The sequence below is a fragment of the Felis catus genome, chromosome B3 (genome assembly GCF_018350175.1).
Source record: "Felis catus isolate Fca126 chromosome B3, F.catus_Fca126_mat1.0, whole genome shotgun sequence".
Taxonomy (NCBI): domain Eukaryota; kingdom Metazoa; phylum Chordata; class Mammalia; order Carnivora; family Felidae; genus Felis; species Felis catus.
The window spans coordinates 55017502-55030260 of NC_058373.1; the positions used below are offsets into that span (position 1 = coordinate 55017502).

At 37.3% G+C, this 12759-nt stretch overlaps 1 protein-coding gene across 18 annotated transcripts in view; it reads left to right on the top strand.

Annotated features, from left to right (window-relative positions):
• CEP152 (centrosomal protein 152) overlaps positions 1-12759 on the top strand; it is a 120307-nt gene that overhangs the window by 56511 nt on the left and 51037 nt on the right. For 14 of the 18 annotated variants that reach the window (XM_045059349.1, XM_045059351.1, XM_045059348.1 and 11 more), the window contains 6 exons: positions 3278-3406; positions 3998-4107; positions 4852-4980; positions 5124-5259; positions 9724-9909; positions 11513-11794. In XM_045059349.1, the coding sequence (XP_044915284.1) occupies positions 3278-3406; positions 3998-4107; positions 4852-4980; positions 5124-5259; positions 9724-9909; positions 11513-11794 (972 nt within the window). The remainder of the gene's footprint in view (positions 1-3277; positions 3407-3997; positions 4108-4851; positions 4981-5123; positions 5260-9723; positions 9910-11512; positions 11795-12759) is intronic. The other 4 variants (XM_019832470.3, XM_045059358.1, XM_045059352.1 and 1 more) reach the window with 2 other exon arrangements.

The window sequence follows — 12759 nt, forward strand, 5'->3', positions numbered from 1 at the left end:
ATGAGCATGGAATGTTTTTCCATTTTTTTTGTGTCTTCTTCAATTTCTTTCATAAGCTTTCTATAATTTTCAGTGTATAGTTTTTTCACCTCTGTGGTTAGGTTTATTCCTAGGTATTTTATGGGTTTTGGTGCAATTGTAAATGGGATCGATTCCTTGATTTCTCTTTTTGCTGCTTCATTATTGGTGTATAGAAATGCGAGATGGTTTGCCTTTTTTGTCTCTGTGCCAAGTCCTTGAAATCTGACATGTATTGTCCACTTACAACACGTTTCGTTTTGGACAAGACACATTTCAAGTGCTCAATAGCCATGTGTGGTTGATGGCTACCATATGCAACAGTGCAGATCTATAAGGAGAGGGACATGCATAACTTTGTGTAATAAGGATGATATTGGTTGCAGAGTGTTTTGAGAAGGAATAATTAACCAGAGTTGGTTGTAGGGGAGATGATAATGCAAACTTTAGTGAAGTCTTTAAGGAGGGAATATCTGATCTCTGTCCTGAAGGATAAATGCAGGAGGGAAGGTGGGAAGGAACATTTCAGCCTTGAGCAGAAGTATTTAAAGGTTGTAGCAAATAAGCTGGTATAACTTGGGAATAGGGCATGTGAATAGAAGTCTATATTGTATAGGCTCAGTCTTTCTGGAATCTTTGAGGCCAAAAACACATAGATGTTACATCAATTTTTAGGATAATACCATAGCTAGCATTAAATCCTGAGGTTAATGAAATACTGTTGAATGTCTCTGCTTGCTATCAGCTTGTTAAGAGGCAGAATATGTCCTTGGATATCTTTTTAAAGAGAACTGGGTCATTGAAATCCTCCCCTAAAGCCTTTCTAAATATTGAAAAGGCTAACAAAAATATTTACTATGTAATCTTACTTGGCATGTTTCTTTTATGAACATTTAAAAGTATTGATATATTTATTGCTCTATAACATTGTAGTATCTTATGTTTGTTTGTATCCATCTTATATAGAACAATTAAAAATTATTTCAGAGTCTGTTGTTTTTGCTTTCGTGTCATTTGACTATTCATAGCAGTGCTGCTTTATGATATTTCCAGGATAATATGTGATGAAGATTAGGAATTTGTCTATATGTAGCACTATGCACTGATTGAGAGTGCATTGAATTCTATACTGTTCATTCTAGTTGAACAACTGGACCATTAATGTAGAATGTGGTAAACTCCTTAGAAAAATTAGTCTTGTAGTCAGGGCCCACATCTACATTGATTTTTTTTTGTAAGCATAATGAATGAAACACAGAGGACTTTCTGTATCTGTTACTCAAGAGAAATCATTACCTAACCACAAGTTGTGGTTAGAGCCATTCTTTGATTTCAAGGGACCCAAGGCAATATTGAGTAGCCAACTCAGAAGGTTTCTACCTGGAATCTTTTTAGTCATAGAAATTAGGAAGATAATGTGAGAGTTGATGTATTACATGCCTTGTTTTCTTGAAGGTAATCTCTTTAGTATTCCAACTTCAGAAGTTTTGTTATGACACCTATGTGGTCCTTTTCTTTTTAAAATTGTCCATAAGGATTTTGTGCTGACAGGTACAAGTACCTAGTCCCTGAGTGCCTGCAGTGTGATGATATGTCAAAGCTGAGTGTCATAGCTAGGCATGAAAATTGTTTTTCAACGTATCAGTATGATGTTACTTTCATTCATTTCATTTCATAGTAATAAAAACTTACCAGTGGGAAAGAATGGACAAATTAATATCACAAACTTTAAAAAGTGGAGGCCAAGTTAAAACAAAATGAAAATCACTCTAATGAGTCCATAGAATCCCTTAAAATCTCATTAGTATCCCCAAATCTGGAGAGAAGCTAACAGAGTAGGTATTTGTAGTTCTCTTCTGACTGGAGTAGAAGCAGTGGCTTCTGGGAAATTATGGCAAGTGAAAAGGGGAAAGTCAACAATAGTCTCCCTGTAAAGGAAGTGAAGGCTATGAATTCAACATTCAAGGCCAGAGCCTTGGTGTTCTGTCGCGTCACATGTGAATGAAATACAAATACCTCCCCAATGAGGAGAATGAATCTTGGTTTAGGATATTTTTTAAACATTGTGGAAGAGAGCTCAGACTTCAGGTAAACACATAAACCAACAAGTCAAATAAAGTAGATAAATAAAAAAAAATCTTTGTGGCCCCATCAATGAATTCATAAAGATTAGAATTCATAAAGATTAGATAAGGAAGATACTTAGATGGTAAGAGGAAAATGCAAAGTTGTATAAATAGATCTGGGAGGATGAAAAACAAATGAACAGTGAAGGTATGTAAGAGGTTCTGCTATGAGAGCAATGCAAGAAATGCAAATGAAAGCAAGTATTGGCTACCCTTTCCCCATCAAATACAATAATTATTTCAAGACATTCCCTGCCATTGGAGGTAAAGAGAGTTGGACACATTCTCTCAGACTACCTGACAATGTACACTTGCATGACCTTGTGGGAAACAATTTGCCAATAACTGTCATGAGTCTTAAAAATTGTACCTGTTGAATAAAATATAGATCTATGAGGTAATAGAGATTATATAATAGAGATTATATATAAACAAATAAATGCAGAAATAGAATAGATGCTAAACTTGGTGTAAGATAAAAAATAGAATATTTGCATTGCATAGTCTCAAAGTATCTCCTCATAAGATACTTATTCTAAATTACAAGTAGGAAATTATAACTTTATAGTGATAGTGCCTGCAGATGCTACCTTCATTTATTGATCATCACCAGTGATGAACCACGTTGATCTCCTGTGTCTCCTGAATACACATAGCATTTCTGTGGCATTCATGTAAAAAATGGATGACCTGAATTTAATAATGAAGTGACATCAGAGAAGCCCAAATTGAAGGCCATCTTACAAAATAACTAGTTGATACTCCTAAAAAGTGTCATAGATTTGAGAGACAAAGCCTGAAGAACTGTCCTTGGATTGAAGGAGACTCATGAGCCATGACAACTCAATGCAATGTGGAATTGTCGATGAGATCCTGAACTACAAAAAGGACATTAGAGGAAAATTGGAAGATTTTGTATAGGGTCTGTAGATTAAGTAACAGTGCTACGTCCTAGTTAACTTCCTGGTTTTGATAATTGTGTGGTGGTTATATTTGGGGATGATGATAAAAGTTACATGGAAGTTATTTGTGATGTTTTCACAGTTTCTTTGTAAGTATGAAATTATTTTCAAAACCAGCAGTTAGAATTTCTTAAAAACCTGAAAAACTTTTGATTTCTTTTTAACATTTAGAGTAAAACAGATACCACGGAAAAACCAACTGATCAATTATGGCCTGGGTCTTCTACTTCTGATACGATTGTGAAAGATGACATTCTGCGGCTTAAAAATGAAATTCATGTTTTACGACAACAAAATCAGGTGATGAAAAAGTTTCCTATATGTTGTGAGAATTCTTATGACCTCATTATATTCAAAGGATATAACCGACTTTTCAAAAAAAAGTTGCAGAGGCAACATGAGTTAGTAGACAGGTTTATTAGTGGGTGAATAAGGATTCCAGTTATTTCCCTTTATTGGCCATAAGGTCATCGTTTTCTCAAAAGGTAGGTTAGTGGAACTCCAGGCTCCTGGGTCTATAGGAGCATGGCTGCTGGAGGTGTTCTTCTCTGGACCAAAAAAGTTAAACCTTGTTTATATGGTTGTTAAGATTATTGAATCCTAAGACTTACTTTAAGAGATCGCTTAGGGAATACTTCTCTGGCTAAGTGTTTCTATTTCATGTAGTTCAAAATGAATACAAAATTCTTAACTCTTAACACCTGTCATGAAGCTACTTGTCAAATAAGTGAATCTTACAAGCCATAAGGAGTCTTTGTAGAATTATGAAAACGATACATCAGTGTTACAGGGTAGTTTGGATAAAGCATGGAAGATAATAAAAAATAAGATTGGACTAATCAATGAATATGATGTTTATTTTCTCTAACTGCTTTATTCTTTTGTATCTAGGAACTTAAAGAAACTGAAGAAAAACTGAGAGATACAAATCAAGACTTATGTAATCAAATGAGACAAATGGTACAAGATTTTGACCGTGATAAACAGGAAGCTGTGGATAGGTAAAGTCTATGCAGAGGTCTAATGCCTGACTCTGCCCTTCACCGCCCTGCTCTCCCACCCGCCAGAAAAGATTCAAGAGAAATTATGGTGTGAATCCTCCCTACTGAGATCTTACTGAAGATGAGTCTGTGGCTTCTCAAATTAGAATTTAGAACACATTTTCCATAGAAATGATGTTATGTAGTGGGCTGGGTTCTATAGCACCATCAAAACTGCAGTTCATTGAGATAGTATAGCTTAATGGTTTTCATAAACTAGTCTGGGAAACTATTCTTTATAAGGAAGAAATCTGTGGGAGGGAGTATGTCTTCCAATTACCAAATCATAAACTTGGAAACAGAGTTTTGGAACATAACATACTTGTGAGTTGGGTACTGCTAGTATCTATTTCTAATATAGATAACTTGGAATTTTGGAACTCTACCCTATTATTTCAATTAATTTTTTATAAACAAGTCCTCAACAAAGACTATTACCTTCTTGAAGGACTAGGGCATTCTCATATCCAAGTTTCTCATTTTTCTCTGGAAACATTTAAAGAGAGAAAATTTTGCAGAATTTAAGATCATCCACTAGGAATTAATTATTACTTTTGGTTGGGGGGAACCAATCTGACCTTAATTATAATTTGCATTAGAGAGAGGGAGTAGGAAAGAAAGGAAGAAAAGAAAACCAATTTATCCTGGTGTTTCTAATAATGCTGGGCATTTCTTTAGATTCTATTGTCCGCTTTCTGTTTCTAGGTGTGAGAGGACTTACCAGCAGCACCATGAAGCCATGAAAGCCCAAATACGTGAAAGCCTGTTAGCAAAGCATGCTTTGGAGAAGCAGCAGCTCTTTGAGGTTTATGAGGCAGCTCGCTTGCAACTTAGGTGAGAACGAGAGAGTTTAGCTACCCTTCAAGCTCTAGAGACAGCTTTCTCCTGTTCTGTAGCTTAGAGGAAAATTGTTTTGCAGCCCTTGTATTTTTTTTTTTTCCTGGTGGTCATTTGGTTGCTGGTTTTGTGTATCCAAGGTCTGACTTAGATAACATGAATAAGGAGATGGCTGCTGTGCAAGAATGTTACCTGGAAGTGTGCAGAGAGAAGGATAATCTAGAATCAACTCTGAGGAAGACCATGGAAAAGGAGCAACAGGCTCAGGAGAAGAAGGTACAGTACAAGTTCATGTTGTGTTTGTTTCAGCTCTTTTCTCTGGCCTCACTATTGTCATGGAAACCAGTATACTTGTTCTCTTGTGAAACAGGGAAGGCCTATGGAGAAGTCTCTTTATTTTTGGCTATCACACTCTGATAGCTCACAAAATACAGTAAATATTGAGATGATTTTTAAAACCTCAGTAGAAAATGGCATACATATAGGAGAAAATGATTCTTCCTTATATTTATTCCAAGTGGCAAAACTGGGTTCTAAAAATAAACGAGAGTAGACCCAAACACTGTGAGTCTGAAACCCAGGGATTCTTGCTTTCCACTTTTGCTGGCTCCTTAGTTGAACCTACAGAGTCCCATGGGTGATGCACAGCATATTCCCTCAGAAACATTTTCCTCTGACCCATTTCTGTCTCAGTACCCAAGTGTCATTTTATTCTTCTGGGGAGAAGGGCAGGAATTTGAACTTGGGACTTAGGATAGGGAAGGTAGAGAGCTTTTCAGAGAAGCTCTCATTTTTTCGGGAAGCTGGAGGGGCTTCTATACTTTCCCCTCCTGCCTGAATCTTCCCAGTTGCTGTTGGTGAGTGTCCAGGAGTAAAATCACATGTAAATAGTGGCCCGTCTTTTCTTCCCTGTCCTGCCTGGAGCCTCATCCAGACACACGTCTGACTCTCCCTTCCATTTTGGACCAGCCTGCAGACCACAATTTGAAAGCCACCTGCGTCAAGATTAGAAAATATTTTTAAAAGCCTGAGTAAATGTTCTATACAGAGGTTTTCTGAACAAAGTTATATTAAAGCAGGCTCTTGCTACTACAGACTTTAAAAGAATAGAAAGAGCAGGTGAGGAATTCAGCTCTTTTAATGTTTGTATTTTTTTGAATAGATTAATATGGTGAAAAAACATGCCGTGTATACATATCGTCTAATGGAAAAAGAACTTCTAAAGCGAGCTCTTTTAGTTAGTGCTGACAGTATAAAAGTTAGAAGGGATCTTAAATTACTTAGAAATTAAGGACTTAGCTTTTCATAATGTATAAAAAAATTAAAATAGGGAGATCTCTGCTGTGATTTTTTTTCTTTTTAAGTACGTAAATTGACAAGAACAGAAGAGTAATTCTCTCAAAGAGGTCATTCTTTTCAGGAATATATTTTCTGGTACTTTTCAAAGAATCAGTTTGGCTATAAAATTAGATCTCATATAATCTGTCGCTTGGAATTAACAGCTGCTGCTGACCAATACTGGCTCATGAATGCTTGTGCACCAAAGCAGGGAGGAAAGTTAAAACTGCTATTTGACCCTTCCAAAAAATCTTACAGGTTAAATATTTTTCTTTAAAGATTTTAAGTTGTCATACAGTGAAATGGACTTTTTCATTTGGTGTTTGTTCTATACTTTTTTTTTTTTTTTTCAACGTTTATTTATTTTGGGGACAGAGAGAGACAGAGCATGAACGGGGGAGGGGCAGAGAGAGAGGGAGACACAGAATCGGAAACAGGCTCCAGGCTCTGAGCCATCAGCCCAGAGCCTGACGCGGGGCTCGAACTCACGGACCGCGAGATCGTGACCTGGCTGAAGTCGGACGCTTAACCAACTGAGCCACCCAGGCGCCCCTGTTCTATACGTTTTTAACATGTGACTTAACACATGTATAGAGTGATGAGGATACAGAAGAGTTTTATCACCCTATGAGACTGCCTTATGCTATCCCTTTGTAGTTAATACCCAGCCCCACTGGAAGGGCCAGTGTACTTAACGCATGAGAAGTGTAATTCCTTTCTTCTCTGGAATTCTTTAGTTTTTTTTATTTAGATTTATGTAAATCCATTACAAAATTTAGTAATTTTTATAAGCCAGTCATAACAGAACTTAAGAGAATTTATTTAATCTTTTCATATCCTAGGAAATGTTTCACACTCACAATGGAAGAATCTTACTAAACTCAAGCAAGCTAGGGAACTTTCATGGAAGTTCTCTGCAGGCCATAAGGCATTTTCCCTGCAGTTGACTTTCCGGTCAGTTACTTAGTCTGGATACTGAATTTATAAGATAGACAACAGCAAGAGTCCTACGGTGTATTTCCCTGTTCCATATGTGCTCTTTTCTGAAACAGTTGTTGAGTTAGGCCATGGGTTAAGTAAGAGCTCAATGCCAAGTTTTAAAACTTTTACTAACACACGGAACTTTCCTCACATGTCAACCTGGCTTGTTCGGAGAGTGGGAGAAAAGTCATCCACACAGAACCCCTTGGACTTTGTAGTAATCATTGGAGGTCATGAATTTGCAGACAAGGCAAAGATGGACGATATTCCCATTCATAATGTCATTTCTGTATACGTTAGTCTCATCTGTACAATTGTAATACATGCTAAGTCAGTCCTTAGAAGTTAGAGGGTTTTTTTTGCTATCTGGGGCATGCATATCAAGTGTAAATGTTTTAAAACTATTGAAAAATTTTCTTTCATGATAAAACTTTTAGAATTAGATATTTCCGTAGTATGTTCAAATGGCAGATCCCTGTGCTCAATAAATCTATTACTTCTGTAAAGAGAGGGTAGAAAGGTTTTCCTTGCTATGGTAGACTGCAAAAATGGCCGCACATTCTTCCCATCACTGAATGCATGCCCCTTCGGAGTGTGACTTTCTAGCAATTCTCAGTAAGAGGTCATCTGTTTCTCATCCCTTGGATCTGATTTTGGCCAATGGGGCATTAGTAAACATTAGGCAAAAGGAGTCTTAAAAATAATTTATGCATCGGGACTTACAAGCTTGATACTCTCAGGAACTCTGTGGCCACCACTGTGTGAATGATCTGGGATAACCTGCCGAGTGATGACACATGTGACCACGTCATCTTTCTAGCAGACATCAAGCTAACCCCCAGACGTGTGGGTGAGGCCATCTTAGACCATGTGCTTCAACTGCTTGCAGAGGTCAGCTAAATTGACTCAGATCAGAATCACCCCCCAGATGACCAGGGAATCATGAAAAATAATAGATGTTTGCTGTTTTAGTTTAGTTTTGTTGTTATGGTCAAGTTTTGGCTGGCTTATTATGTAGCAAAGCAATTGATATATATGCACAAACATACAAACACACAGAAAATTGGTAGCAGTTTTCTGTTCTGGGTCAAAAGGAAAGTAGATACATATGGAAACAACTCCTGAAGCATAGATATACACAGGTAAGACAATGTGAGGATTCCTTTTAAAGTCAACAAAAAATAACTGTGATATATGACATGACACTGGACAATTTTCTCAGCCACGTGATAGTTCGATTGTTTTAGTACAACTACAGTTTCTATGACCTGATTGTGAAGAAATGGGTCCCTTAGTCACTGGAGATTTTCTGAAATCATATAGCACTGAACAAAAATAGATAGCATCTTTTTGGTATGTGCCGTTGGTGGAGAGGAATCAGATGGCAATTAAGACCAAAATAAGCCAGGTCAGGTGTGAACCAGGAAAGAAACCAGACAACCAGGTAGCATGAATCAGAAATAATGGTAAAGAGACACAGAGCAAAAGCTCTTGCTGCGTGGCAATAGGTATGTGAAGTGTATACTTCTCTGGCATTATATTTTATGAGCTTCAGTGGGACCACCAGAAAACCGTTTCAAAAATTTTCACACTGGGGGCACCTGAGTGGCTCAGTCGGTTAAGCATCTCACTCTTGGTTTTGGCTCAAGTCATGGTCTCATTGTTGGTGAGTTCGAGCCCTGTGTTGGGCTGCGCACTGAGTACAGAGCCTGCTTGGGATTCTCTCTGTCTCTGCTCCTCCCCCACTCACCTCTCTCAAAATAAATAAATAAACTTAAAATAAAAATTTTCACACAAAAACTCTTATAGGTGATTTTGATCCCTGAGTAGAGTTTTGTTAGAGTTTTCAGATCAACTGGATTCCTAAAATAAACAGAGAATAGTATATGAATAGTTCAAATTATTAAATTTGTATCTGATAGTTGACAGTTACTATTTCATAATGCTTTAGCTAGTTTTGAGAAAAACAATTGTCTTTGGTAATGAAAAAAATATGCCAGTCTGAATTTATTACAGGATGCATACTTTTAAGATAGAGCAATAATTTTTGTTTTATATCAGAATATATGTATTTCAGAAATGTACATTTTTTTTTCCTGGCCTGTGATACCTAATGAGTCCCATGATGGGTGGGGTGTAAACATAAATGTCAGTTAAACTTGTTAAAAAGTTGTTCTTCTAGTAACATATTGATTGTGTTAGATGCTTTTTCTTTCAATATAGCCACCTGTAAATTTTTTATCCAAATATTTGAGATCCAAGCAGGCCTTTACAAGACAGTTTATTAGCTGATTGAGTTAGCATGTAGGAAGATCATTTGTCTCTGTTGCTGCCAGTACCTGCCTATGACCAATATTTTATAAATTTGCCTTGGAGAATATTAGTATAATATAGAGATATTTACTTGAATTTTGTTTAAAGAGACAGCTATTGGAGGAAAGAGAAGAATATGTAAACAGACTGCAGGTGGAACTTGAAGAAAAGTACCAAGACACCCTTATGATGGAGAAGAGCAAGTGGCTGAAAGAACAAGAAACTGATATTAAACAGCAGGTTGACAATGAAGTGATGTTAGCCAAATCACACTGGGATGAGGAACAGACAGAGGTGTGGGTTAAAATTTCTTTTCAGTCACCATGTTTGGAAACTGTAGTATTAACTATAGAGAGACCGTTCTTCCTGAACAGACATAATTTTTCATTGCCAAGCACCTACGTGATCATTCATTTCACTTCTTGGGATTGGGCTTTGGGCAGCTTACACTAGTTTTATTTCTTAAAACTTCTCCCCTCTCTTGTCCCTTCGATGCAATTCAGAATATAATGGTTTTTGGAGGGGTACTTTTTGATTCCTCAAAATGAAACCCTCCTCTAATTTCATATTGTGGAATGAGTCAGATGACTCTAGACCAGTCTATAATAACAAATAGATAACCCATCCTGTGGATTAGAAGGAAGAAGTAATGACTGGGCAGGCTCAAAAGCACAAAAAATTACCTCTTTTACCTAAGTAGCAAATGAAATTACTAATAGTTTTCTAGAAAATTAAGAACCAAATTATGATCTTGAAAACTTAGCTGGAAGGGAAATCAATTTTCAAGCTTGTCGAAACTAGATTCTTTGGTCTGCAAGATTGCTATTACCTGGGGGTGTGGCTACCTAACGGTGGATAGTAGACCACTGTCCTGTCTTTCAGCATCCCTCTTCTTCATCTCCCACCCCCACCCTCTGCAGCAGTTCATTAATCTAGTGCTCGAACCTGACATTCTTTTACTAATCATTTTTTAATACAGAAATATGTATTCTGGAATATATACGTTTATGCCTGTAAAATCTGGATAGCACAAAACAAATTCTCTATTTTTACAATGTTGCACATTGTTTTATATTTGAATCTGCTAACCATTTATTTACCAGGAGGATGAGATAGAGAAGCAATGTTTTTGTGAGACTGTCAGGAAAGCATAAACTGCTACACCAGATTGCCATTTCAAATGCAGCAATGTAGCCTGGGACTGTGGTAGCCAGGGAAGCAGTCTGAGAACTCTGGATACCCAGGAGGTGGGAACCAGGAACAGAGAAAAGCAACTTTTGCTGTTTCACAGTTTTGCCTCAGACTGACTGTGTTTTGATCCATCCCACTATCCTGTTGAAAGCAGAAAGTTGTCATTAAGACATCCTTCTAATGATGCCCCTCCTTCAATGCACAGTAGACTCAGTAGAATTTAATACCCTAACAAACAAGAGTCTAATGTGTTCAAGTAAGTAAAACTATTTTTAGATCGTGCAGTTTTAGGTTCATTATTTAGACTTAACCCAGTGCCTGCTTTGTGGAAAGCCTGGTTTTGATGGAAAAATACATATTAATAGTATAAATTTTCCTCTTAAAAAAAAAAATCATGCCACCTTTGTAGTGGCAATGTCAAAGCTTCCAGAAGGTTGCATCTTGAGAGCAAGAAAGCCTGACCTATGGCGGTATACTTCTATCTCCCATGTGATTTATGCCACGTACATTAGGGTCCAACAGTAACTTTCAGGATTTACTTGAATATATTTTCATTGACTAAGCTTCTAACTCTCATGTAATTACTACAACAATATCTAGATGGTTTTCAAACACAGCTGTGGTTGCTCTTTTGGCTAGCTATTAATTCTGGGTTTTGCTTATTTGAGTGTTTTTTCTTTTCATACAATTTTTCTTCTGAAAACAGATCAAACAAGAACTTATTCAACAGCTCGAAAAAGAGTGGCAGTCTAAGCTGGATCAAACTATAAAGGCAATGAAAAAGAAGACCTCAGATGGTTGCAGCCAGACTGACCAAGTAACCACCAGTGATGTTATTTCCAAGAAAGAGATGGCAGTCATGATAGAAGAACAGAACCGAAAGATCCAGCAAGATTTAGAGCAAGAGAAAGAAACAGCTGTCAGTGGGGACCTGAAGAAACTCGAGGTGGAATTGGAACTCAAATATTGTGAAAATATTGCCAAACAGGTAATAGGTTTATTATAGTACAATTATTGGAACTGCCTATTAATGAAAAACTGTAAAGTGCTACCATTGAACTTGTTCATAACTTTATACTTTGAAAATTTTGTGCATTCTAGGGTAGAACCTCTTGGGTTGTTACAAAAAGTTTCTTCCACTGTATTTCTGTCACAAAGCTGTTACCCCTCAGTTTTTCCATGTATTCTTTATGTTTACAGAGTGTTTGCTCCTCTGAGTTTGGTCTAAGCGTTAGGGTGCTTGAGGTTAAAGGTGGCGGTTTTATAACTGGATGAAGCACATCTTAATTAAGAATCTTTCATACCTAACTTTATAGAACATACTCCACTGAAGTAGTTATACATAAGCAAACTTAAAGCAAGTGAGATATTAGACAGTATTTGCACTGCAACTCACAGAGTTGAATCTGCAGGCACTCCCCTCACACGGGACTTTGTCTGTAAATCCCATACGCTGCCAGAAAGCGGGGCCATTGCCTCCCCTTAGAAGCACTCAGAAAGCTAGCTTGCTTTTAACTGGGACATGTTGTTTGGTTTCCAAGAAATGTCAGCCTGAGTGAGCTGTTAATGAAATAGCTCCGTGTTAATGCAATAAAGAGTTTTTGTTGGTTTTATCTACATTATTATAGTGATTCTCAAAACTTTTTTGCTTCAGGATGCCTTTAACACTTTTAAAAACTCAAGACTCTGAAGAGTTTTTCTCTGTGTGGGTTATATCTATTTACTGTATTGGAAAATATAAATCTAAGGAACTTTAAAAAAAACAAGAATACTGGAGCACCTGGGTGGCTCATTGAGTTAAGCGTTTGGCTCAGGTCATGATCTCAAGGTTCATGAGTCTGAGCCCAGTGTCGGGCTATGCGCTGGCCATGCGGAGCCTGCCTGGGATTCTGTCCCTCTCGTACAGAGTGAGAGTCAAGCCTCTCACTCTGTCCCTCTCGTACTCACCCACTC